We start from the raw sequence: 26,811 nt of genomic DNA on the forward strand, positions 1-26,811 counted from the left end.
CCCACCTTTCAAGCAACAGCAGGAGCACAAAAGTGCCATTGATCCAGAGTCCATCAAACTATAGTCCACAACCCCGCACTTGGGTAACTCAGACAGGCTCCCTCTCTCCATTGAGGGAGAGAGATACAACAACGAGAGCAGAGACCAGCAACTCGCTGTTCCGATGTTACAATCCTCTGCATCGTCTCTGCAGTCCCCATGTCAAGGATAGACAGGGTGTCCCTCTCCATCAAACAGAGAGAGAGAGTGAGAGGGATCACTTGAGTACTGGGGCCTTCCTCCGACAGCAGAAATCCTGATTCGGGTGTAATTCGGAGAAGGAAGTCTGAGAATCGGAGCGGGAGTGTGGAGGAAGCCATTTTTGAATTTTTCGTTTTTTTTTTCATCGGCGTTCAGAGAGGCGGGACTGCGCAAGGATGTGACGTCAGGCAGTGAAGCACGGAAGATTTAAAAGGAACAGAGCCTTATACGGCAGGCGGCATAGTTTGCGGGCTGCGGAGTGAGCCGGGAGCAGAGTGAAGGCTTAAGGGCTTCGGCTCAACGGGCTTAGACAGAAACAGGTGAGGCAAAGAGGGTTTGGTATTCATTTTTTGTTGTTATTTGAGGAGAGGAGAAGTACGTGTGTGAGGGCAGCTTGTTGTTCTCAGTGCCAGATGTGGGAGGTCCTGGAGTCTCCAGGCCTCCCGGACGTCCATGTCTGCGCCAGGTGCGGCGACATGCAGCTCCTAAGAGACCGCGTTAGGGAACTGGAGCTGCAGCTCGATGACCTTCGTCTGGTCAGGGCGAGTGAGGAGTTTATAGAGAGGAGCTATAGGCAGGTGGTCACATCGGGGCCACGAGAGGCAGACAAGTGGGTCGCGGCTAGGAGGGGGAAGAGGAAGAGTCAGGTAACAGAGAGTACCCCAGTGGCTGTGCCCCTTGACAATAGGTACTCCCGTTTGAGTACTGTTGGGGGGGACAGCTTACCTGGGGAAAGCAACAGTGGCTGTGCCTCCAGCACAGAGTCCGGCCCTGTAGCTCAGAAGGGTAGGGAAAGGACGAGGAGAGCAGTAGTAATAGGGGACTCGATAGTAAGGGGGTCAGACAGACGATTCTGTGGACGCAGTCCAGAGACCCGGAAGGTAGTTTGCCTCCCTGGTGCCAGGGTCCAGGATATTTCTGATCGCGTCCAAGATATCCTGAAGTGGGAGGGAGAGGAGCCAGAGGTCGTGGTACATATAGGTACCAATAACATAGGTAGCAAAAGGGGAGAGGTCCTGAAAGGAGAATATAGGGAGTTAGGAAGGGAGTTGAGAAAAAGGACCGCAAAGGTAGTAATCTCAGGATTGCTGCCTGTGCTATGCGACAGTGAGAGTAGGAATGCAATGAGGTGGAGGATAAATGTGTGGCTGAGGGATTGGAGCAGGAGGAAGGGATTCAGATTTTTGGATCATTGGGACCTCTTTTGGCACAGGTGTGACCTGTACGAAAAGGACGGGTTACACTTGAATCCTTGGGGGACCAATATCCTGGTGGGGAGATTTGCGAGGGCTACTGAGGTGACTTTAAACTAGAATAGTTGGGGGGTGGGAATCGAATTAAAGAGACTAGGAGAGAGGAGGTTAGTTCACAAATAGAGAAAGCTAGTAGACAGTGTGTGAGGGAGGATAGGCAGGGGACAGAGATCAAGAGCACTCAGACCAAAGATGTAGGGGACAAGGAAGAAAACGATAACAAAGTTGTTTGCTCCATTAAGGATAAAAAGAGAGTAAGAGGTGGAGAGTTTCTTAAATGCATCTATTTTAATGCTAGGAGCATTGTAAGAAAGGTGGATGAGCTTAGAGCATAGACTGATACCTGGAAATATGATGTTGTAGCTATTAGTGAAACGTGGTTGCAGGAGGGGTGTGATTGGCAACTAAATATTCCTGGATTTCGTTGCTTCAGGTGTGATAGAATGGGGGGGGGGGGCAAGAGGGGGAGGTGTTGCATTGCTTGTCAGAGAAAATATAACAGCGGTCCTCTGGCAGGATAGATTAGTGGATGCGTCCAGGGAGGCTATTTGGGTGGAATTGAGGAATAGGAAAGGTGTAGTGACGCTTATAGGGGTGTATTATAGACCACCTAATGGAGACCTAGAACTGGAGGAGCAAATTTGTAAGGAGATAGCAGATATTTGTAGTAAGCACAAGGTTGTGATTGTGGGAGATTTTCATTTTCCACACATCGACTGGGAAGCCCATTCTGTAAAAGGGCTGGATGGTTTGGAGTTTGTCAAATGTGTGCAAGATAGTTTCTTGCAGCAATACATAGAGGTACCAACTAGAGAAGGGACAGTGTTGGATCTCCTGTTAGGGAATGAGATAGGTCAGGTGACGGAGGTATGTGTTGGGGAGCACTTCGGGTCCGGTGATCACAATACCATTAGTTACAATATAATTATGGAGAAGGATAGGACTGGACCCAGGGTTGAGATTTTTGATTGGAGAAAGGCTAACTTTGAGGAGATGCGAAAGGATTTAGAAGGAATAGATTGGGACAATTTGTTTTATGGGAAGGATGTAATAGAGAAGTGGAGGTCATTTAAAGGTGAAATTTTGAGGGTACAGGATCTTTATGTTCCTGTTAGGTTGAAAGGAAAAGTTAAAAGTTTGAGAGAGCTATGGTTTTCAAGGGATATAGGAAACTTGGTTCGGAAAAAGAGAGGGATTTACAATGAATATAGGCAGCTTGGAGTTAATGAGGTGCTCGAGGAATATAAAGAATGTAAAAAGAATCTTAAGAAAGAAATTAGAAAAGCTAAAAGAAGATACGAGGCAGCTTTAGCAAGTAAGGTGAAAATAAATCCAAAGTGTTTCTACAGTTATATAAATAGCAAAGGGATAGTGAGGGATAAAATTGGTCCCTTAGAGAATCAGAGTGGATGGCTATGTGTGGAGCCAAAGAGATGGGGGAGATTTTGAACAATTTCTTTTCTTCGGTATTCACCAAGGAGAAGGATATTGAATTGTGTAAGGTAAAGGAAACAAGAAGGGTAATTATGGAAAGTATGACGATTAAAGAAGAGGAAGTACTGGCGCTTTTAAGGAATAATAAAGTGGATAAGTCTCCAGGTCCGGACAAGATATTCCCTAGGACCTTGAGGGAAGTTAGTGTGGAAATAGCAGGAGCTCTGACAGAAATATTTCAAATGTCATTAGAAACAGGGATGGTGCCGGAGGATTGGTGTATTGCTCATGTGGTTCCATTGTTTAAAAAGGGTTCTAAGAGTAAACCTAGCAATTATCGGCCTGTGAGTTTGACGTCAGTGGTGGGTAAATTGATGGAAAGTCTTCTCAGAGATGGTATATGTAATTATCTGGATAGACAGGATCTGATTAGGAACAGTCAACATGGATTTGTGCATGGAAGGTCACGTTTGACAAACCTTATTGAATCTTTTGATGAGGTTACTAGGAAGGTTGACGAGGGTAAAGCAGTGGATGTTGTCTATATGGACTTCAGTAAGGCCTTTGACAAGGTTACACATGGAAGGTTAGTTAGGAAGGTTCAATCGTTAGGCATTAATATCGAAGTAGTAAAATGGATTCAGCAGTGGCTGGGTGGGAGATGCCAGAGAGTAGTGGTGGATAACTATGTGTCAGATTGGAGGACGGTGTGTAGCAGTGTGCCTCAGGGATCTGTACTGGGTCCAATGTTGTTTGTCATATATATTAATGATCTGGATGATGGGGTGGTAAATTGGATTAGTAAGTATGCAGATGATACTAAGATAGGTGGTGGTGTGGATAATGAAGTAGGTTTCAAAGCTTGCAGAGAGATTTAGGCCAGTTAGAAGAGTGGGCTAAAAGATGGCAGATGGATTTAATGCTGAAAAATGTGAAGTGCTACATTTTGGTAGGAATAATCAAAATAGGAGATAAATGGTAAATGGTAGGGCATTGAAGAACGCAGTAGAACAGGGGGATCTAGGAATTAATAGTGCATAGTTCACTGAAGGTAGAATCTCATGTGGATAGGGTCGTGAAGAAAGCTTTTGGTATGCTGGCCTTTATAATCAGAGCATTGAGTATAGGAGTTGGGATGTAATGTTGAAATTGTACAAGACATTGGTAAGGCCAAATTTGGAGTATTGTATACGGTTCTGGTCACCAAATTATAGGAAATATGTCAATAAAATTGAGAGAGTACAGAGGAGGTTTGCGAAAATGTTGCCTGGGTTTCATCTCCTAAGTTACAGAGAAAGGTTGAACAAGTTAGGTCTTTATTCTTTGGAGCGTAGAAGGTTGAGAGGGGACTTGATAGAGGTGTTTAAAATTATGAGGGGGATTTATAAGAGTTGACGTGAATAGGCTTTTTCCATTGAGAGTGGGGGGATTCAAACAATAGGACATGAGTTGAGAGTCAAAGGGCAAAAGTTTAGGGGTAACATGAGGGGGAACTTCTTTACTCAGAGAGTGGTGGCTGTGTGGAACGAGCTTCCAGCAGAAGTGGTTGAGGCAGGTTCGATGTTATCGCTTAAAGTTATATTGGATAGCTATATGGACAGGAAAGGAATGGAGGGTTATGGGGTGAGTGCAGGTCGGTGGGACTAGGTGAGAGTAGGAGTTTGGCACGGACTAGAAGGGCCGAGATGGCCTGTTTCTGTGCTGTAATTGTTATATGTTATATGGTTATATTAGCAAACATATTGCCTGCCGTCTCGATGTTTCAGTCTCTCACAATGCTTCAGTGGTAAAATCGGTGAAGAACTGGGTTGCCCCAGTTATATATATTCTTATTGTAATTTTTATGTATTTCACTGTACTGCTGCCGCAAAACAACAAATTTCATGGCATATGTGAAAGCTAATAAACTTGATCCAGATCTTGATTCTGGTTTTTGGCACATTATTGAAAACTATGTGTAACAGTAACTATTGGGAGTTGAATGTTATTAGTCATTTAAGTTTCATGTAAACAGTTTGGTTGTTATAGGTAACCAGGAAGTTTATCAAGAATTAGTAATACGATGTATTTACAGTTATGAAGGCAGTAATGTTGAAGCAACAATTTAACAGATAAGAGGCTAGCTGAGCACAAGGCCTATCTGGAGATGTATAACACACTTGCATCATCAGAACCTGGAATCCAGATTTTATAGATATCATTTGCCATTTGCAATGAAGAACTCAGTGAATGAAGAGATTGAGTGAAGTTATAGTTCGTTGAATATGCAAATTTCAAAGTAAAATTTATCAGAGGACATACATGTCACCACATACAACTGTCAAATTCTTTTACCTGTGGGCATAATCAGCAAATCTATAGAACAGTAGTTGTAAATAGGATCAATTAAAAAGCAAGAGCATAGAAGACAACATACTGTGCAAATGCAAATATAAATAAATAGCAATAAAGAGTCCTTAAAGTGAGACCATTGGTTCTGGGAAAACCAGAATTAGAATGAGTGTAGTTATCCCCTTTTGTTTAAGAACCTGGTGGTTGAGGGGTAGTAACTGTTCTTGAACCTGGTGGTGCAGGTCCTGAGGCATTTGTCTCTTCTATCTGATGGCAGCAGCCAGAAAAGAGAATGGCCTGGGAGGTCAGGATCTTTGATGATGGATGCTGCTTTTCTACAACAGTGCTTCATGTTGATGTGTTCAATGGCTGGGATTTTCTGCTCAAAGGCATTGGTGTTCCTATACCAGGCCGTAATACACTTTCCACCACACATCAATAGAAGTTTGTTAAGGTTTTTAATGACATGACAAATCTCTGCAGGCTCCTAAGAAAATAGAGGCACTGTCATGCATTCTTTGCAATTACATTTATATGATGGATCCAGTTTGTACATCTGTTTATTCATATAACTTGTGAATTAATTGATAACTTTTCCTTTGTTATTATTATTTTATTTAGGGATTCAGTGTGGAAAGGCTCTTCTGGCCCACCATGCCCACCAAGCCGTGCCACCCAACAACCCACCGTTTTATCCCCAGCCTAATCACAGGTTTATAATAACCAATAATCTATTTATCGGTATATCTTTGGACTGTGGGAGGAAACCTAAGCACACATGAATAGAACGTACAAACATACTTAGAGAGGATGCTGGAATTGAACTCCAAACTCCAATGCCCAATGCCCAGAGCTGTAATAGTATTGTGCTAACTGTTACACTACCTGGGACTCTAGTTTTGGAATCCCTAACCTTTAAGAACAACTGTGATAGTCCTTCTTATCCATACCCCTCATTATTTGTATTTATAAGCTCCAGTAGAATGGAATTACAGACATGTTAAACCCAATATTTGTTGAAAAATGCTTCTGCTTATCTGGAACTGGATGTAAAACAAACCATATACCTAGAACATAGAACAGTACAGCACAGTACAGATTGGCCCATTGTGTTGTACTGACCTTTTAAGCTACTCCATGAACATTCTAACCCTTCCCTCCCACATACTGCTCTGTTTTTCTTTCATCCATGTGCCTAAGATTCTCTTAAATTGCCCTAATGCATCTGCCTCTACCAGCACCCTAGCATTGCGTTCACGAATTAACCACTCTCTGAGTAAAAAACCTACCTCAGATATCCCCCTATACTTTTCTCCAATCACCTTCAAATTATTCCCTCTTGACCAGACCTATGACTTGAGCATCCAGCCTGCTAGGCCCAGATGCACACATTCAGCCCATAACCCCCATGTTGCCATCCAAATGCTTTGTAAGTGTTGCAATTGTACCTCCCTCAACTACTTCCTCTGGCAGCTCATTCAAGGGTACTTACTGCGCTCTGTAAAAAGTTACCTTGTAGTGATGTGCTACACACAGAGCTAGAAATAACGACACGCAGTCTGTAAGTCGCAATCGAGACAAGTTTATTCAAACTTCGTGGCACTGGCTTTTACGCAGTTCTGTTCCCACCCTCTCCAGGTGGAAATGACATCAGAGGTGCATTACAAAAGTCTCTTCCCACACGCGGGCTTTCTCCCTTTGCTGGTGAAGAAGGCGGCCCAGTGCCATTTTGGGGCTGACGGAAGTGGCATTTTGTGAGCTGGTTCGCCTGCGTAGAAAGTGGGTCGCCACATAACCCCCCCCCCGCCCAGAACCGTCGATACACCCCCCCAAATATCCACAGTCTGGATCAGTCTCTGGACGGTCTGCCTCTGTGCCGCAGTGCCTGAACCTCAATCGGCTGCGCCAAGTCCACGTGGGCCGATTTAAGTCGGTCCGCCGTGAAAATCTCCTCTTTCCCCCCAATGTCCAGAACGTATGTGGACACATTGTTCCTGTTCACCTTGAACGGCCCCTTGTACAGCCGCTGTAGCGGTGTCCGGTGTGTGCCGCTTCATACGAATACAAACTTACAGTTCTGCAGGTCTTTGGGTACGCAGGTTGGGATCTGTCCGTGCTCTGAAGTTGGTACGGGGGCCAGGTTGCTGAGCCTTTCTCGTAGTCTGTCCAGGACTGCTGCGGGTTCTTCCTCTTGCCCCATTGGGGCTGGTATGAACTCTCCTGGGACGACCAGGGGCGCGCCGTACACCAGCTCGGCCGACAAGATGTGCAGATCCTCTTTGGGTGCTGTGCGGATTCCAAGCAGGACCCAGGAAAACTCGTCCACCCAGTTAGGCTCTTTCAGGCGGGCCTTGAGAGCCGACTTCAAGTGACGGTGGAAGCGCTCCACAAGTCCGTTCGACTGTGGGTGGTAGGCTGTTGTGTGGTGTAGCTGTGTTTCCAACAGGCTGGCCACAGCCAACCACAGGCTGGAGGTGAACTGGGCACCTCTGTCGGAGGTAATGTGGGCCGGTAACCTGAAGCGTGCTACCCAGGTTGCAATCAGCGCTCAGGCGTAGGAATCAGCTCTGGTGTCGGTGAGCGGGATCGCCTCTGGCCATCTCGTGAACCAGTCTACCATAGTTTGGAGGTATCGCATTCCTTGCGACACTGGCAGGGGCCCCATGATATCCACATGAATGTGGTCGAACCTCCGGCGGGTGGGTTCGAACTGCTGCGGCGGGGCTTTGGTGTGCCGCTGCACCTTGGCTGTTTGGCACTGCATGCACGTTTTGCCCCATTCGCTGACCTGTTTGCGAAGTCCATGCCACACGAACTTGCTGGAGACCATCTGGACGGTTGTCTTGATAGATGGGTGGGCCAAGCCATGTACGGAGTCGAAAACTCGCCGCCACCAGGCTGTCGGGATAATGGAGCGAGGTTGGCCGGGAGCCACGTCACACAGGAGGGTCCTCTCACCTGGGCCTATGAGGAAGTCTTGCAGCTGCAAACCCGACACTGCGGTCCTGTAGCTGGGCATCTTGTCGTCTGCCTGCTGCGCCTCCGCCAGTGCTGCATAGTCCACTCCTAGGACAGGGCCTGGATAGCTGGTCTGGAGAGTGTGTCCACCACGACGTTGTCCTTTCCCGAGACATGCTGGATGTCCGTCGTGTACTCGGAGACGTAGGACAGATGTCGCTGCTGGTGGGCCGACCAGGGATCAGACACCTTCATGAATGCGAAGGTCAACGGTTTGTGGTCCGTGAACGCGGTGAACGCCTTCTAAGAAGTACCTGAAATGCCGGATTGCCAGATATAGTGCCAACAGCTCCTGGTCAAAGGCACTGGACTTGAGTTCGGGTGGTCGTAGGTGCCTGCTGAAGAACGCCAGGGGTTGCCAGCGCCCCTAGATGAGTTGCTCCAGCACCCCACCGACTGCTGTGTTGGATGCGTCCACTGTGAGGGCGGTTGGAACGCCCGCTCTGGGGTGCACCAGCATCGCGGCATCTGCCAAGTCTTCCTTGGCTTTAACGAAAGCGGCCGCGGCCTTTGCGTCCCAAGTAATGCCCTTGCCTTTACCCCACATCAAGGTGAACAAAGGGCACATGATACAGGCTGCTGAGGAGAGGAAGCGGTGGTAGAAGTTCACGATACCAAAGAACTCCTGCAGGCCTTTGACTGTGTTGGGCCGGGCGAAGTGGCGGATCGCGTCTACCTTGGTGGGCAGAGGTGTTGCCCCGTCTTTGGTAATCCTGTGGCCCAGGAAGTCAATGGTGTCGAGGCGGAACTGACATTTGGCCGGGTTGATCATGAGGCCGAAATCCCTCAGGCGAGAGTAGAGCTGGCGGAGGTGGGACAGATGCTCCTGACGACTACTGTTGGCTATGAGGATGTCGTCCAAATAGATAAACACAAAGTCCAGGTCGCGTCCCACCGCGTCCATTAGCCGCTGGAATGTCTGTGTGGCATTCTTCAGGCCAAACTGCATTCGGAGGAATTCGAACAGGCCAAACGTGGTGATGAGTGCTGTTTTGGGGATGTCTTCAGGGTGTACCGGGATTTGATGGGATCCCCGGACGAGGTCTACTTTGGAAAAGATGCTTGCCCCATGCAGGTTTGCTGCAAAGTCCTGTATATGTGGCACGGAGTAGTGGTCTGGAGTTGTAGCCTCATTCAGTCTGTGGTAGTCGCCGCATGGTCTCCAGCCCCCGGCTGCTTTGGGCACCATGTGCAGAGGGGAGGCCCATGGGCTGTCGGACCGCCGTACGATCCCCAATTCCTCCATCCTCTTGAACTCCTCCTTCGCCAGTCGGAGCTTGTCCGGAGGGAGCCTTCATGCGCGGGCGTGGAGGGGTGGTCCCTGGGTCGGAATGTGGTGCTGTACTCCGTGTCTGGGCATGGCTGCCGTGAACTGCGGTGCCATAACCGATGGAAAGTCCGCCAGGATTCTGGTGAATTTGTCGTCAGACAGTGTGATGGAGTCCAGGTGTGGGGCTGGCAACTCGGCTTCACCCAGGGAGAACGTCTGGACAGTCTTGGCATGGACCAGTCTTTTCCCTTGCAAGTCGACCAGCAGGCTGTGAGCTCACAAGAAGTCCGCCCCCAGGAGTGGTTGGGCCACGGTGGCCAGTGTGAAGTCCCACATGAACCAGCTGGCGCCGAACTGCAGCTGCACTATGCGGGTGCCGTAGGTCCATATTGTGCTGCCGTTTGTGGCCCTCAGGGTGGGTCCCGGCTCCCTGTTGCAGGTGTAGTACCCTGTCGGGGGTAAGATGCTGATTTCCGCTCCGGTATCAACCAAGAAGCGACGTCCCAGCTGTTTGTCCCAGATGTACAAGAAGCTGTCCTGGTGGTCAGCCGCCGTAGCCATTAGCGGTAGCTGGCCCTGGTGTTTTCCGGGAACTTGCAGGGTGGGCAACAATGGTGGGCTTCTGTGTCCCACCACTGGTGGTAGAAGCACCACTGTTCATTGGCCTCCTCACTCCTGCCTCTGGGTTGTGTGCGCTCCGTTGCCAGGCCTGGTCTGGCCTGCTTTTGGGCACGTGGCTTGGTAATCTGTCCGATGGACGCCCCGCTCTCCCTCTTGACTTTCCACAGCACGTCTGCCCGGGCCGCCACCTTCCGGGGGTCACTGAAATCTGTGTTGGCCAGCAGCAGATGTATGTCTTCGGGCGGTTGCTCTAGGAACGCCTGCTCAAACATGAGACAGGGCTTGTATCCTTCAGCCAGGGCCAGCATCTCGTTCATTACTGCTGACAGCGGCCTGTCTCCCAAACCGTCCAGGTGCAGCAAGTGGGCACCTCGCTCACGCCGTGAGAGGCCAAAGGTCCCTATGAGCAGCGTTTTGAATGCTGCATATTTGCCTTCTTCCAGGGGTGACTATATGAAATCTTCAATCTGGGCGGCTGTCTCCTGGTCAAGGGAGCTCACCAAGTAATAGTAACGTGTGGAATCCGAAGATATCTGCCGAATCTGGAACTGGGCTTCTGCTTGGTCAAACCACACGCATGGTCGCAGTGTCCAGAATGTTGGCAGTTTTAATGAAACTGCGTGAACAGATGATCTTTGGTCCAAATCCCGTTTGTAGCGATGTGCTACACACAGAGCTAGAAATAATGACACGCAGTCTGTAAGTCGCACTTGAGACTAGTTTATTCAACTCCGCAGCACTGGCTTTTACGCAGTTCCGTCCCCGCCCTCTCTGGGCAGAAGTGACGTCAGAGGTGCATTACAAAAGTCTCTTCCTGCGCGTGGGCTTTCTCCCCTTGCTGGTGAAGAAGAAGGCCCAGCGCCATTTTGGGGCTGGCTTCTCTGCTGACGCGCACGCCATTTTGTGAGCCGGTTCGCCTGCATAGAAAGTGGGTCACCACAACCTCATAAATCTTTTTAAAATTTCACCCCTCTTGTATGTGTGCTCTCTCGTTTTGGAGTCTCCAACCGTGGGGGAAAATCTGTGACAGTTCACCTTTCCCATACCCCTCATGATTTTATAAACTTCGATCAAGTTACTCCTCATTCTTCTGTGCTCCAGGGAATAAAGATCCAGGTGTGGCTTACGAGCCTGCATAAACTTTTTGATGATGTGACTAAACACCTTGATAAAAGTAGAGCAGTAGATTTAGGGTATATGGATTTCAGCAAGGCATTTGATAAGGTACCCCATGCAAGGCTTATTGAGAAAGTAGGAGGCATGGGATCCAAGGGGACCTTGCTTTGTGGGTCCAGAATTGGTTTGCCTACAGAAGGCAAAGAGTGGTTGTAGACAGGTCATATTCTGCATGGAGGTCAGTGACCAGTGGTGTCTGCCTCAGGGATCTGTTCTGGGACCTTCTCTTCGTGATTTTTATAAATGACGTGGATGAGGAAGTGGAGGAATGGGTTAGTAAACTTGCTGATGACACAAAGGTAGGGGGTATTGTGGATTGTGTGGAGGGCTGTCAGTGGTTACGGTGGGACATCAGAGGGATCTTGGGGTCCAAGTCCATAGGACACTCAAAAATGCTGTGCGGGTTGACTGTGTGGTTAAGGCGGTATACGGTGTGTTGGCCTTCATCAACCGTGGGATTGAGTTCAAGAGCTGAGAGGTAATGTTACAGTTGTATAGGACCCTGGTCACCTCACAACAGGAAGGATATGGAAATTATAGAAAGGGTGCAGAGGAGATTTACGAGGATATTGCCTGTATTGTGGAGCATGCCTTATGAGGATAGGTTGAGTGAACTTGGCCTTTTCTCCTTGAAGTGATGGAGGATGAGAGATGATCTGATAGAGGTATATAAGATGATGAGAGGCATTAATCATGTGGATACTCAGAGGTTTTTTTCCCAGGGTTGAAATGGCTAACACAAGAGGGCACAGTTTTAAGGTGCTTGGATGTAAGTACAGAGGAGATGTCAGGGGTAAGTTTTTTTTATGCAGAGAGTGGAGAGTGCATGGAATGGGCTGCCAGCGACAGTGGTGGAGGCGGATACAATAGGGTCTTTTAAGAGACTCTTGGATAGGTACATGGAGGTTAGAAAACTGGAGGGCTATGGGTAACCCTAAGTAATTTCTAAAGTAAGTACGTGTTCGGCACAGCATTATGGTCCGAAGGGCCTGTATTGTGCTGTAGGTTTTCTTTGTTTCTGTGCATCATTTTCCAGTGGTCTAATATCAACTCTCGTCTCCTTTTAATTTTTATATAACTGATAGCCTGCTTTATATTAATGGCTAGTCTGCATTCATATTTTATCTTCTCCTTTCATGTAACTTTTTTAGTTGCCTTTTGTTGGATTTTAAAAGCTTCCCAATCATCCAACTTCAGACTCACTTTTGCTACCTTATATGCCCTTTACTTGGCTTTTATGCAGTCCTGAACTTCCTTTGTCAGCCACGGTTGCCTACCCCTGCCATTTGAGAACTTCTTCCTTGTGGAACATATCTCTCCTGCACTTTGTGAGCTATTCTCAGAAACGTCAGCCACCTCTGCTCTGCTGAAACTCCGACCAGTATCCTCCTCCAATCCACCTGTGGAAGCTCCACTCTAATGCCTCTGTGATTCCCTTCATTCTGATGCGATACTGATCCAACTGACCAGTGCTTCTCCCTCTCAAATTGCAGTATGAATTCAATCATATTATGATCACTGCCTCCTAAGGGTTCCTTTATGATAAGATCCTATGGATTTGATTTCATTTTTTTACCACCAGAGCCACCCCAACCTCTCTGCCTACTTGCCTGTCCTTTCAAATCAATGTCTATCCTTAGCTGTTAACCTTTCAACTATGATTGTTCTTTCAGCCACAGCTCGGTGATTCCCATGTTATACCTACCAATCTCCCAAATCCAATATAAAAGCCAAAGAGAGGGCATATGATAGAGGGAAAACTAGTGGGAAGTTAGAGGATTGGGAAGCTTTTACAAACTAAAAAATGTCATTAAGAATGTAAAGATGGAAAACGAAAGTAAGCTAGCCTATGATATTAAAGAGGATACCGAAAGTTTCTTCAGATAAATAATGTGTAAATAAGAGACAAGAGTAGATATCAGACTGCTGGAAAATGATGCTGGAGAGGTACTAATGGGGGACAAGAAAAAGGCAGTCGAACTGAAAAAGTATTTTGCATCAGTCTTCGCCATGGAAGACACAAGTAGTACAGGTGTCAGGGGTTATGAAGTGTGTGAAGTTACCATTACTGGAGAGAAGCTTCTTGTGAAACTGAAAGGTCTGAAAGTAGATAAATCACCTGGACCAGATGGTATACACCCCACGATTCTGATTGAGGTAGCTGAAGAGACTGTGGAGGCACTAGTAAAGATTTTTCAAAAATCACTAGATTCTGGAATGGTTCCTGAAGACTGAAAAATTGCAATTGTCACTCCACTCTTCAAGAAGGGAGAGAGGCAAAAGAAAGGAAACTATAGGCCAGTGGGTCTCAGCTGAATGCCTAGGAAGATGTTGGACTCGATTATTAAGGATGAATTCTCAGGATATTTGGAGGCACATGAAAGAATAGGCTGTAGTCAGCATAGTTTTCTCAAGGGAAAATCTTTCCTGACAAATCTGTTGAAATTCTTTGAAGAAACAATAAGCAGGATAGACTAAGGAGAATTGGGTGATGATCTGTACTTGGATTTTCAGAAGGTTTTTGACAAGGTGCCACATTTGAAGCTGCTTAACAAGCTATGTGCCCATGATATTACATGAAAGATTCTCGCATGGATAAAACATGCCTGATTGGCAAGAGGCAAAGAGTGGAAGTAAAGGAGACTGGTTGGCTACTGGTGACTAGTGGTGTTCCACAGGGTTCTGTGGTAGGACTGATTTTTCTTACATTATATGTCAATGATTTGGATGATGGAATTGATGGCTTTGTTGCAAAGTTTGCTTACAATATGAAGTGCAGGGGTATGTAGTTTTAAGGAAGTAGAGAGGCTACAGAAGGACTTAGACAGATTAGGAGAATGGCCAAAGAAATGGCAAATGGAATACAGTGTCGGGGAATATGTGACCATGCACTTTGGTAGAACAAATAAAAGGGTTGATTATTTTATATATGGAGAGAAAATGCAAAAAAAAAATGTGCACCAGGGGCTTGGGAATCCTTATGCAGGATTCCCTAAAGGTTATTTTGCAGGTTGAGTTTGTGGTGAGGAAGGCAAATGCGATGTTAGCATTCATTTCAAGAGGACGTGAATATAAAAACGAGGATGTCATGTTGAGACTTTCTAAAGCACTGTTGAGGCCTCGGGAGTATTGTGAGCAGCTTTGGGCTCCTTATCTTAGAAAGTTTATGCTAAAAATGGAGAGGGCTCAAAGAAGCTTCATGAAAATGATTCCAGGATTGAATGCCTTGTCATATGAAGAGCATTTGATGGCTCTGGGCCTGTATTCACTAGAACTCAGAAGAATGAGGGGTGACCTAATTGAAACCTATCGAAAGACAAAAGGCCTTGATAAAGTGGATGTGGAGAGGATATTTCTAATGGTGGGAGAGTCTAAGACCAAAGGACACAGCTTCAGAATAGAGGTGTGTCCTTCCAGAAAGAAGATGAGGAGGATGTTCTTCAGGCAGAGAGGGGTGAATCTGTGGAATTCTTTGTTACAGCCAGCTGTAGAGGCGAAGCCTTTATGTATATTTTAGGCAGAGGTTGATAGATTCTTGATTAGTCAGGGCATAAAGGCATATGGGGACAAGTCAGGAGATTGGTGCTGAGAGGAAAATTGAATCAGCCATAATGAAATGGCGGAGCAGACATGATGGGCCAAATGGCCTAATCCTGCTCCTATATCTTATGGTCTTATGGTCTAATGTCTAACTGCGCTACAATACCTTATTCCATATACTGTGTGCATTCAAATATAAAACTTCAGTCCTGTATTAATCACCCTTTTAAATTTTGCCCCGTATTACTGAATGTTAGATTCTTATCCCTTTCTAAAATACAAACTGCACCTACTTGTATATCGACTGCCTCATCCTCTGCCCTATCAGTCCAGTTTCTAACCCCTACCAAATTAGTTTAAACCCTCCCCAACAGCACTGGCAAATTTGTCCAGAAGGATATTGGTCTCCCTTGTGTTCAGGTGTAACCCATCCTTTTTGTACAGGTCATACCTTCTCCAGAAGAGATCTCAACGATCTAGAAATCTGGAATTCTGCCCCTTGAGCCAATTCCTCAGCCACACATTTATCTACCAAATCATTCTATCCTCACTGGTGTGTGCTACATGCAGAAATCCAGAGATTACTACCTTTGAGGCGCTGCTTTTCAGCTTTTTACCCAACTCCATATATTCTCTCTCCACAACCTCAGCCATTGTCCTACTTATGACATTTATGCCAATTTGTACAACAACCTCATGCTGTTTACCCTCCTCCTTTACATCTGAGATGTCCCTGATGCTGGCATCTTGGAGGCATCATACCATCCAAGTGTTCCTTTCAAGTCCACAGAACCTCCTGTTAGGTCCACCCCTCTCACAATTGCACTCTTTTTCTTTCCCCTTCCCTTCTGAGCCAGCCTCAGTGCCAAAGACCCAGTTATTGTGGCTTTCATCTGGTAGTTCATTTCCCTCCCAACAGTATCCAAAGTGGTATACTTGTTATTGAGGGGAACGTCCACAGGGGTGCTCTGCACTGATTGCCTGTTCTGTTTCCCGCTCCTGACAGTCACTTGCCTCCTGCAGCTTAGGGGTGTCTAGCATCCTTCAGCTACCATCTATCTTCTCCTTATTCTCTCATATGACCTGAAGGTCTTCCAGCTGCAATTGCAGCTTCCTAACACGGTGTGTAAAGAGCTGCAGCTGGATGTACTTCGTGCAAATGTAGTTATCAGGGAGACAGAAGGTTTCACATAGTTCCCACATTTAAACGGGGAGAAGGTTCAAACATCAGAGGTGCAAAGGGACTTAAGAGTCCTTGTGCAAGATTCCCAGAAGGTTAATTAACAGATTGAGTCTGTGGTAAAGAAGGCGAATACAATGTTAGCATTTATTTCAAGGGGAATAGAATATAAAAGCAAGGAGATAATGCTGATGTTCAATAAGACACTAGTCAGGCCACACTTACTATTTTGTCAACAGTTTTAGGCCCCTTACCTCAGGAAGGATGAGTTGTTATTGGAGAGAGTCCAGAGGTGATAAACAAGGATGATCCCGGGAATGAAAGCGTTAACATATGAAGAGTATATGGTAGCTTTGTGCCTGCACACACTAGAATTTAGAAGAATTTGGGGGAATCTCATTTAAACCTACAGAATGTTGAAATGACTAGTTAGGGTGGAAATGGAGAGGTTGTTTACTCTGCAGGGGGTACCCCGAACTAGAGGGCACAGCCTCGAAATTGAGGGGTGATCTATTAGACGGAGGCAAGGAGGAATTATTTTAGCCAGAGAGCGGTGAATCTGTGGAATGCTCTGCCACAGACTGAGGTGGATTCCAACTCCATGGGTATATTTAAGGTGGAAGTTGATAGGTCAGGGCATCAAAGGATATGTTGAGAAGGCAGGTGTATGGGGTTGAGAGGGATCGGGGATCAGCCATGATGGAATGGTGGAACAGACCTGTTGGGTTGAATGACCTAATTCTGATCCTATGTCTTATGGTCTTAGCTCACACGAAGACATACCACTAATCCTGGACTCATTCTGACAGCACTAGCTATGTACTGATAGACAAAGAAGGAGAGAACATAGAACATAGAAAACCTACAGCACAATACAGGCCCTTCAGCCCATAATGCTTTGCCGAACATGTACTTACTTTGGAAATACTTACTTTACGCATAGCCTTCTATTTTTTTAAGCTCCATGTACCTATCTGGGAGTCTCTTAAAAGACCCTATCGTATCTGCCTCCACCACCGTTGCTGGCAACCCTACTCCATGCACTCACCACACTCTGTGTAAAAAAACTTACCCCTGACATCTCCTTTGTACCTACTTCCAAGCACCTTAAAACTGTGCCCTCTCGTGTTAGCCATTTCAGCCTTGGGGAAAAAGCCTCTGACTATCGACATGATCAGTGCTTTTCATCTTCTTATATACCTCTATCAGGTCACCTCTAATCCTTTGCCACTCCAAGGACATAAAGCCAAGTTCACTCAACCTATTCTCATAAGGCATGCTCCTCAATCCAGGCAACATCCTTGTAAATCTCCTCTGCACCCTTTCTATAGTTTCCACATCCTTCCTGTAGTGAGGTGACCAGAACTGAGCACAGTACTCCAAGTGGGGTCTGACCAGGGTCCTATAAAACTGTGACATTACCTCTTGGCTCTTAAACTCAACCTCATAGTTGATGAAGGCCAATGCAACATATGTTTTCTTAACCACACAGTCAACCTGCGCAACAGCTTTGAGTGTCATATGGACTCGGACCCCAAGATCCCTCTGAACCTCCACAGTGCCAGGAGTCTTACCATTAATACTATATTCTGTCATCATATTTGACCTACAAAATGAACCACCTCACACTTATCTGGGTTGAACTGCATCTGCCACTTCTCAGCCCAGTTTTGCATCCTATCGATGTCCTGCTGTAACATCTGACAGCCCTCCACACTATTCACAACAACCTCAACCTTTCTGTCATCAGCAAATTTCTAACCCATCCCTCACTTCCTCATTCAGGTCATTTATAAAAATCACGAAGAGAAGGGGTACCACAACAGATCCCTGAGGCACACCACTGGTCACCGACCTCCATGCAGAATAAGACCCGTCCGCAGCCATTCTTTGCCCTCTGTGGACAAGCCAGCTCTGGATCTACAAAGCCAGGTCCCCTTGGATCCCATGCCTCCTTACTTTCTCAATAAGCCTTGCATGGGGAACCTTATCAAATGCCTTGCTGAAATCCATATACACTACATCTACACCTCTACCTTCATCAATATGTTTAGTCACATCCTCAAAAAATTCAATCTGGCTCCTAAGGCACAACCTGCCTTGACAAAACTATGCTGACTGCCTCTCAAGATCTTTTCCATCAACTTACCAACCACTGAAGTAAGACTCACTGGTCTATAATTTCCTGGGCTATCTCTACTTTTCTTGAATAAGAGAAGAACATCTGCAACCCTTCAATCCTCTGGAACCTCTCCCGTCCCCATTGATGATGCAAAGATCATTGCCAGAGGCTCAGCAATCTCCTCCCTCGCCTCCCACGGTAGCCTGGGGTACATCTCGTCCGGTCCCGGAGACTCATCCAACTTGATGCTTTCCAAAAGCTCCAGCACATCCTCTTTCTTAATGTCTCTATACTCAAGTTTTTCAATTCGCTGTAAGTCATCCCTAAAATTGCCAGGATCCTTTTCCGTAGTGAATACTGAAGCAAATTATTCATTAAGTACCTCTTCTATCTCTTCCTGTTCCATACACAGTTTTTCACTGTCACACTTGATTGGTCCTATTCTCTCATGTCCTATCCTCTTACACAGAAACATAGAAAATAGGTGCAAGAGTAGGCCATTCGGCCCTTCGAGCCTGCACCGCCATTTATTATGATCATGGCTGATCATCCAACTCAGAACCCAGCCTTCCCTCCATACCTTCTGACCCCTGTAGCCACAAGGGCCATATCTAACTTCCTTTTAAACATAGCTAATGAACTGGCCTCAACAGTTTGCTGTGGCAGAGAATTCAACAGATTCACCACTCTCTGTGTGAAGAAGTTTTTCCTAACCTCGGTCCTAAAAGGCTTCCCCTCTATCCTCAAACTGTGACCCCTCGTTCTAGACCTCCCCAACATCGGGAACAATCTTCCCGCATCTAGCCTGTCCAATCCCTTTAGGATCTTATACGTTTCAATCAGATCCCCCCTCAATCTTCTAAATTCCAACGAGTACAAGCCCAGTTCATCCAGTCTTTCTTCATATGAAAGACCTGCCATCCCAGGAATCAATCTGGTGAACCTTCTTTGTACTCCCTCTATGGCAAAGATGTCTTTCCTCAGATTAGGGGACCAAAACTGCACACAATACTCCAGGTGTGGTCTCACCAAGGCCTTGTACAACTGCAGTAGTACCTCCCTGCTCCTGTACTCGAATCCTCTCGCTATAAATGCCAGCATACCGTTCGCCTTTTTCACCGCCTGCTGTACCTGCATGCCCACTTTCAATGACTGGTGTATAATGACACCCAGGTCTCGTTGCACCTCCCCTTTTCCTAATCGGCCACCATTCAGATAATAATCTGTTTTCCTATTTTTGCCACCAAAGTGGATAACTTCACATTTATCCACATTAAATTGCATCTGCCATGAGTTTGCCCACTCACCCAACCTATCCAAGTCACCCTGCATCCTCTTAGCATCCTCCTCACTGCTAACACTGCCACCCAGCTTTGTGTCATCCGCAAACTTGGAGATGCTGCATTTAATTCCCTCATCCAAGTCATTAATATATATTGTAAACAACTGGGGTCCCAGCACTGAGCCTTGCGGTACCCCACTAGTCACCGCCTGCCATTCTGAAAAGGTCCCGTTTATTCCCACTCTTTGCTTCCTGTCTGCTAACCAATTCTCCACCCACACCAATACCTTACCCCCAATACCGTGTGCTTTAAGTTTGCACACTAATCTCCTATGTGGGACCTTGTCAAAAGCCTTTTGAAAATCCAAATATACCACATCCACTGGTTCTCCCCTATCCACTCTACTAGTTACATCCTCAAAAAATTCTATGAGATTCGTCAGACATGATTTTCCTTTCACAAATCCATGCTGACTTTGTCCGATCATTTCACCGCTCCATGCTGACTTTGTCCGATCATTTCACCGCTCTTCACAAGAGTTTTACTCTTCACAAAACTCACCAGAAATTTATCTAGAGCCTTTGTCGCTTCTTGCCTAAACCTATTGATCCAAAACCTGAAACTAACCCCTCTAATAATGTCCCACTCATAAAATGGGTGCTCCACTTAAATCTAACTTCTTTTTATTGGCTTTTGCCAAGTGCGTAATAGAACGCTATGATTGAAGCCTGCAGAAAAATCCCAACAAGCTCTGAGCCCGTTTTAAACTTTGTCTTACCTCACCAACAAACAAGACCTTGTGATGATTAAGGTCTACCAAAAATTCTCAAAGACCTCAAGCTCTTTTTAACCCTCATGCTGCCTCACCAACAAGCAACTGCTCATAGTGACTGAAACCCGCTGTAAAGTTCTGAAAGGCCCCATGCTCTTTTTAAACCTTATGCTGCATCACCACTGTGAGTGCTCGTAATGATTGATGTCTGCCAAAAACATAACCTCCCATGCGTAAAACCATGCTAACTATTCCTGATTAGGTGTTAAATATGCGATCTTGTCTTTCAGAGATCCCTTGAGTAACTTCCCTACAGCTTATGTCAGGCTTAATGGCCTGTAGTTCCATCGCCTATCCTTGCTACCCCTTTTGAACAATGGAACAACATTAGCTACCTTCTAGTCCTCTGGAACTTCACCAGTGACTAACAAGGACCTCCACAATTTCTTACCTAAGGTCTGGAGTTACACTTGGTCAGGTTTCTTCCTCATAATACGCATATGATCCAAAACCTCACTACTTATTACCCTCATTTCTTTGGCATCGTGATAATCTTCTTAGTAAACACTGAGAAGACATAGAGATTAGAAATCTCAACCATCTCCTGCAGCTCCACGTATAGGTGATGGTCTTTAAGAGGATCTACTCTCCCCCCAGACACCCTTTTACAGTTAATATAACTGAAGGACCTTTTGGGATTATCTTCAACCCTGCTTGCCAAATTCATCTCATACCCTTTTTTTGCCATCCTGATCTCTCTCTTTAGCTTGGTCTACCCCACCTTACTGATCTTATCTTCACACTGTGAATTGCGGACCAATTGATTTCTTTTGCTAGATCCACAAGGTGCCACTACAAAAGTAAAGCCATTGTGAGTACCATAGACATACATGTAATAGAATGACAATACTGCATAGTTATGCAGAGAATTGATGTGGGCCATTGTTCAACACCGGTTCAGTAAGCAATTTACTTAATTAGGCTTCAAGTGTTTCATATTGCACTAAAAGAGTATTTTGAAGAGGTAACAAAGAGTTTTGATGTTGTTCATGTAGGCTTCCAAAATATATTTGATAAGTTTCACTGCTTGTAAGCAAAATGCAGTATATAGAAAAATGGGGACAGTAACAGACAGATATGAAATGAGTCATGAGATAGGAAACAAAAAATGGATTATTTATTGAATTAAAAAGAGATACACAAAGTTGATATGCCACTACTTTTCTTCAAAGGTACATAGGTTACAATTGGTTTACAAGTATTATTTCAAAATTGGTAGAAGTCCTGTATATAGTGAGGCACATTGTGATTGAAGTGATGTAGACATAGACTAATGGAATGAAGGAGCATGCTGCTGATTAAATTTAATACTGAGAAGTGCAATGTGTTAAATTAAATGGTAAACATGAGAAATTCTGCAGATGCTGGAAATCCAAAGCAACACACACAAAGTGCTGGAGGAACTCAGCAGGTCATGCAACATCTATGGAAATAAATAAACAGTTGACGTTTTGGGCCAAGACCCTTCTTCAGGAAGGGGGAAGACACCAGATTAACCTCCTCCGCAAAACTTTTTTATTCTAGCATCTTCTCCTTTCTTTTGCATTCCCGGAAGGACGTAAGCACTGTGCTTATGTCCTTATTGCATTTGTGTGGCCACTGACTTCAACAGATGGGCGTGGAAGATGACGACAAGCAGCTCCAAAGTGGCAATTCTGACCTAACTGATTCTGACACTGTCTCACTGATCATGAACAGAGTGATAATGTTGTGACCCTGAAACAGGACAACTGACTTTCGTTCCATGAACTAACATTCACCTAGGCTAAAATATCAGATAGTCTTTCATTCTGATGGATCACAATGTATTTTTTACACTGTCAGTTTGGGTTTGATTAGCAACAAAGAGAACTTGGATACCAAAGATACAAGTTTCACCTGCCGCATTGGGACAACTGAATTTGCTTGTGTTGCAATAACACCGAGACTGAAGATGTCACCTTTGTCTTCCAACATAAATTCTGCTTTCTTGAAACTGCTTTCATCTTCCTTCCTTAGTACTATTTCAACCAGATAGCACAAACTTTACATCTCTTTCACAAAGGGTCATTACTTGCAATTAGCCAACATCATCTTTCTGTTGTCCTCCTCTTTCTCAGCCTTTCTGATATACCAGTAATTGTTTTCACCAGTTCCCTTTTATTTACTTGGATTGTCAGCACTTATTCATAATTTTCCTAGAACGAAGGAGGTAGTTAAGAACATTTATATTTCTTCATGGGAAGTCCCAGTTGAAACAGGAAAAAAGGGAGATTTCCTTCCCTGAAAGATACTAAAAGTCGTTTTTATGAAAATCAAGTAGTTACTTCCAGGTGTATTAAGTTATTTGAATTACCTAGCAGCTGTGAATTGATTCAATCATGTTTCTAGATCAGAGACACAGAAATATGGCTTCAGTAAAGTTATGTTTTGTCACATATCTATTGTATGTATTATGACAATAATGACAAGTTTTCTTAGTTGCCTAGCATCCCTATTGTTACTAATATTTGTTCTTAATTCCTCAAGAGCTTCAATTTAAAATCCCAGTCTTGAATTTATATCCATTATGACCTAAATTTACTTCCACACTTGCACTTTTCTTTCCAGCTTGCAGATACTTTTTCCTCAAAATCTTCTCATTCTTCCAATCCTTCCTGATAATATATGTGACCAAATAAAAGGACATTCTTTTCAACTATTTTTATTATTCATTTGCTATAGGACATAAATTATATTTAAAATTGTAGTTGATTTTATATTAAGGAAGTAGAAAGCTGTTGAAAATGAGTAATTAAACTACTGAAGACAAACTGAAGCATTTTTTTCTGAAAAAAGCATCAAATAAAATCTCAATTGTAAGATTACTAGGGACCAGTGAAATAAGGATTTTTCAAAAAAGTTGAAAGAAAGTGATGGTCTAATTAAGAGTGATTATGATAATATGGAATTCAGATATCATTTTAAAATCCCTTTATGAACAGTTATTTTCCAATTATCTTTCTACAACAAAGTGGCAGAAAATTTCTTCCACTCATAAGGCAGTTTGTAAAGAAGCGATAAATGACAAGTCTATTTGAAGAGCAAATTACATTTAATTGGAAGAATAATTTATAGATGAGATTTTTATTCAAAGTACTCAATATTAAAGTTCATGAGAAATTTACTTGATACTTTGCAAATTTCTGTTTTCTTGCTGACATAGCAGTTAAGGTACGTTTTCCTGACAGAATATACTAACTAAATTAATTAGATGAAGAACATATCTTAAGGATCTCCATCTTGCAAACAGAAGCAGCTGTTACTTGAGCATAACTAAAAACTTCTTGATCATGGATACCCATTCTTTTTAGGAACTTAGCTTTTCAAAAAGGTGAAGAACATGTGACTAATATTTTGTCTTAATAAATGTAAGAAATTTTCTGTCCTTGTATGTACTGAAATATCATCTTGCTAGCAATAACACTTGGATTGGACACTTTGGGTTTAATTTTTTATAAAATTTTCATGGTTCACTGGGCCTCTCAATATCGCTTATGGTATTTTATGAAAGAATTGAAACCAATCAGATGAAATCTACACAGGACTTCTCCAGTTGCCTGATATAAATTCAGTTGGAGAATAATAATTTTCTCTAATCTTGTTATGTAATGTATTTTCGAGTTGTTTCAACTAAGTATAACTTATTGCCATTTGGAATATTTCACTATGAAAAATGGAATGCAGTGGAACATATTTTAAAATAGTAATGATAAGTATGGATTGATTTTTACATATTCCTAGACGACAGACTAATTGTCATGCTTTCTTACTCAGAGAGAGAGATTGTATGAAAGTGGACGGGGTTTATGCTTTGCTTACCAAAAGATGGCTACAAATCATCAGGGAATTGCTGGCTGAATGATGGTTGTAAATCAAGTCCTGAACTCGCTTGGAAGGTGCTTATATTCAGTTTAATATTTCTAAACATATCGACTGGACTTTTGGATCTTTATGGGAAGAACCCATCCAACTTTTCTCAACAGCTAGAAGATTTTTACAGTGATGAGGTTCATGATTAATTTCTTTGATTCTAATTAATCAAGATGTTGAAGTACCACATTTGTAAAACAGCACTTTTGGTAGAGTTTGTGCACTTGAAATAAATTGAAAATGGGTTAACAAATAACTTTTTAACGTAGCGAATGCACTTTATAGAAATATGTGTGTATTGTATATTACGATTCTAATTCTCTTTTGAGATATAGCTGTTGGACAGAACCATTCCACATTTTGGAAATAATCAAGATAATCAAGGTCATGCAGAACAATTTTGTTACTTAAAATGCAACATAATATTACTCATTCTACTTCAATCTCAAACATTTAAAATATACAATTATGAGTGATTCCTTTTACCTACAATGTTTATTATCTAGGAATGTAAAAAAAGTGAATTTCATACAGGGCCATACTCCTTCTTTGATGTTATTCTTTATGTACATGATAGGATGACCTCAGTTACCCAATGAGAAAAATGGTAGCCAAAATTCCTTTTAAAATGTTAGAGTTATACTATTTTGTCCTTCCTGTGCTAAAGATGCTGCTTGCTTCCTGATTAGTTCAGTTATTTTCTTAAAAGAGGTTTATCAGAGAACTACTGGGAGATATTTTCTGCAGCCATTTTTATGGAATGTTTGGATTTGAAACATGTAAGACCTAGTGTACTGTATTTCACATTTATGGATTGGAAGATGCATCATCATCCTTTACATATGTAAGTTAATTTTGTAATAAGAAATTTGAATATATACAGTAGGCATGGAGACCCAAAGAACAGATAGGCATGAAAAGATCCAAATAAAAGTCTGCATCTACTGATATTTGCAATATAGTCTCTTTAACACCTGTGCCTCTGAGATCATGAGATTATATCTAGATAGCAAGTAATAGCACATTCAATATGAAAAATAGACATCAATTTCAAGACTTAATAAATTATATGTAACACCGCAATGCATTATTCTCCCAAGTTAATCTCCCATTGTTTTCAACTTACAGAATATGTGATAAAATAGGAAAAAGTGATAATAGGCATTGGTGTTTCAAATTGATTATTAGTTGATTTCTAATGGCTTAGAACACAAATTTTTGAGGCTACATTCAATGAAGTGTGACCTTTTTGCATCAAGGATTTTAAACTTTGAGTTTGTAGATTGAAATACTATGCTATGTGGTTTATGATCTCAAAATGAAAAGACGTATGAATATTTACCATGCTCTCCTTGAAATTTAAATTGTTCCCAGCTGGCCAATAATATCACAAGTTTCAATGCAACTATCTGAGGAGGCCAACAGGTGAAGTATAATCTTTAAAAACTCTGCATAGTTCATACAGCTGAAATTAATAAACTGGCATGTTGACTGCTGCTTTTTGCTGAATCCTTGAGATTTTATTGCATTGGGCAATAAACTTGTAGCTTTATTGAACTATTTCCAAGGCAAATTCTCCACAGCCACCTTTTGTGGAGAACTTGTACCTCAAGAATGAGAACGCAAATCTTGAATTTTTTGATGAAGGATTCATATATCCTGCTACAATTTAGCTGGTTGAATAAGTTCAAACTCATACACCCGATTTTGCAGTCTGAATTCTGAAGCACTGGTTGACTCAAACAGCATCTATGAATAGTACATGATATTCACTGATTGTCTAGACTGACTCATTTCAAAAGAGTAATGAAGGTTTAGAGTTACTAATGTTTTCATTTATATACTGTGACTACTTCTCCAAAAATAATCATGCCATCTTTGCAAAATAACTCCTGTATTTTCTTCTTGTGGTATTTTATTGTGTATGAATGTTTGGAAGGCTTTCACCCTTACCACCCTTTAAAATATAGGAGTGAATTTCATGTAGTGATCTTTTTTGGTGAAGAAAATAGAATTACTCCCAAGTTTATACTTAACTATTTTAGCCCTGTAGTTCTTTCACCCATACCTTCGTAATATTAATAATTTCCTGATTTACCTTTTTAAACTGTTTCTTATATTACAAAGTATTCCTGAGACCTTTTGTATCTTTCAGGTCTTACTCACCTATATTTTTTACAATTAGTCTTCATACCTAAGAGTAAGGTTCAACTTTTTCTGTAAGGGATTCTGTAGGGAGTGTATTGATCCAGGACTTACAGTGCAATATTTGCTACTGTGTAAACAAACTACATTCCCATCCAAAGAAAAACTAGACTACCTGCTAGTGTTTGCAGACTATCAGCTGCCCCCTCACCACTCTAGCCACTCTCCTCCACCTCACAATCCCAACACAAACACTTAATTCCTAACCATCATGCAATCTCGGCCATTCTATATATGAATTGCTACTGCCAAATCATTACAATATTTTATGGCAAAATATAATTTTTTTAACTGAGTAATTAAAGTTCCCAGCAAAACTCTGATAGCAATTTTCATTCATTTGATGGAAAAAGTATATGTAAAGTTCAAGATGAAAGATTTACTCTTGCAATAAAAGCTTTAGAAATACTGTGCA

At 43.4% G+C, this 26,811-nt stretch overlaps 1 protein-coding gene across 1 annotated transcript in view; it reads left to right on the forward strand.

Annotated features, from left to right (window-relative positions):
* gra (granulito) overlaps positions 1-25,766 on the forward strand; it is a 128,109-nt gene extending 102,343 nt beyond the window's left edge. Inside the window, exon 7 of the mRNA XM_063041249.1 lies at positions 24,096-25,766. Coding sequence (XP_062897319.1) covers positions 24,096-24,179 — 84 coding nt within the window. The 3' untranslated portion in view covers positions 24,180-25,766. The remainder of the gene's footprint in view (positions 1-24,095) is intronic.
* The last annotated feature ends 1,045 nt before the right edge of the window (positions 25,767-26,811 follow it).

The sequence above is a fragment of the Mobula hypostoma genome, chromosome 1 (assembly GCF_963921235.1).
Source record: "Mobula hypostoma chromosome 1, sMobHyp1.1, whole genome shotgun sequence".
Lineage (NCBI taxonomy): Eukaryota > Metazoa > Chordata > Chondrichthyes > Myliobatiformes > Myliobatidae > Mobula > Mobula hypostoma.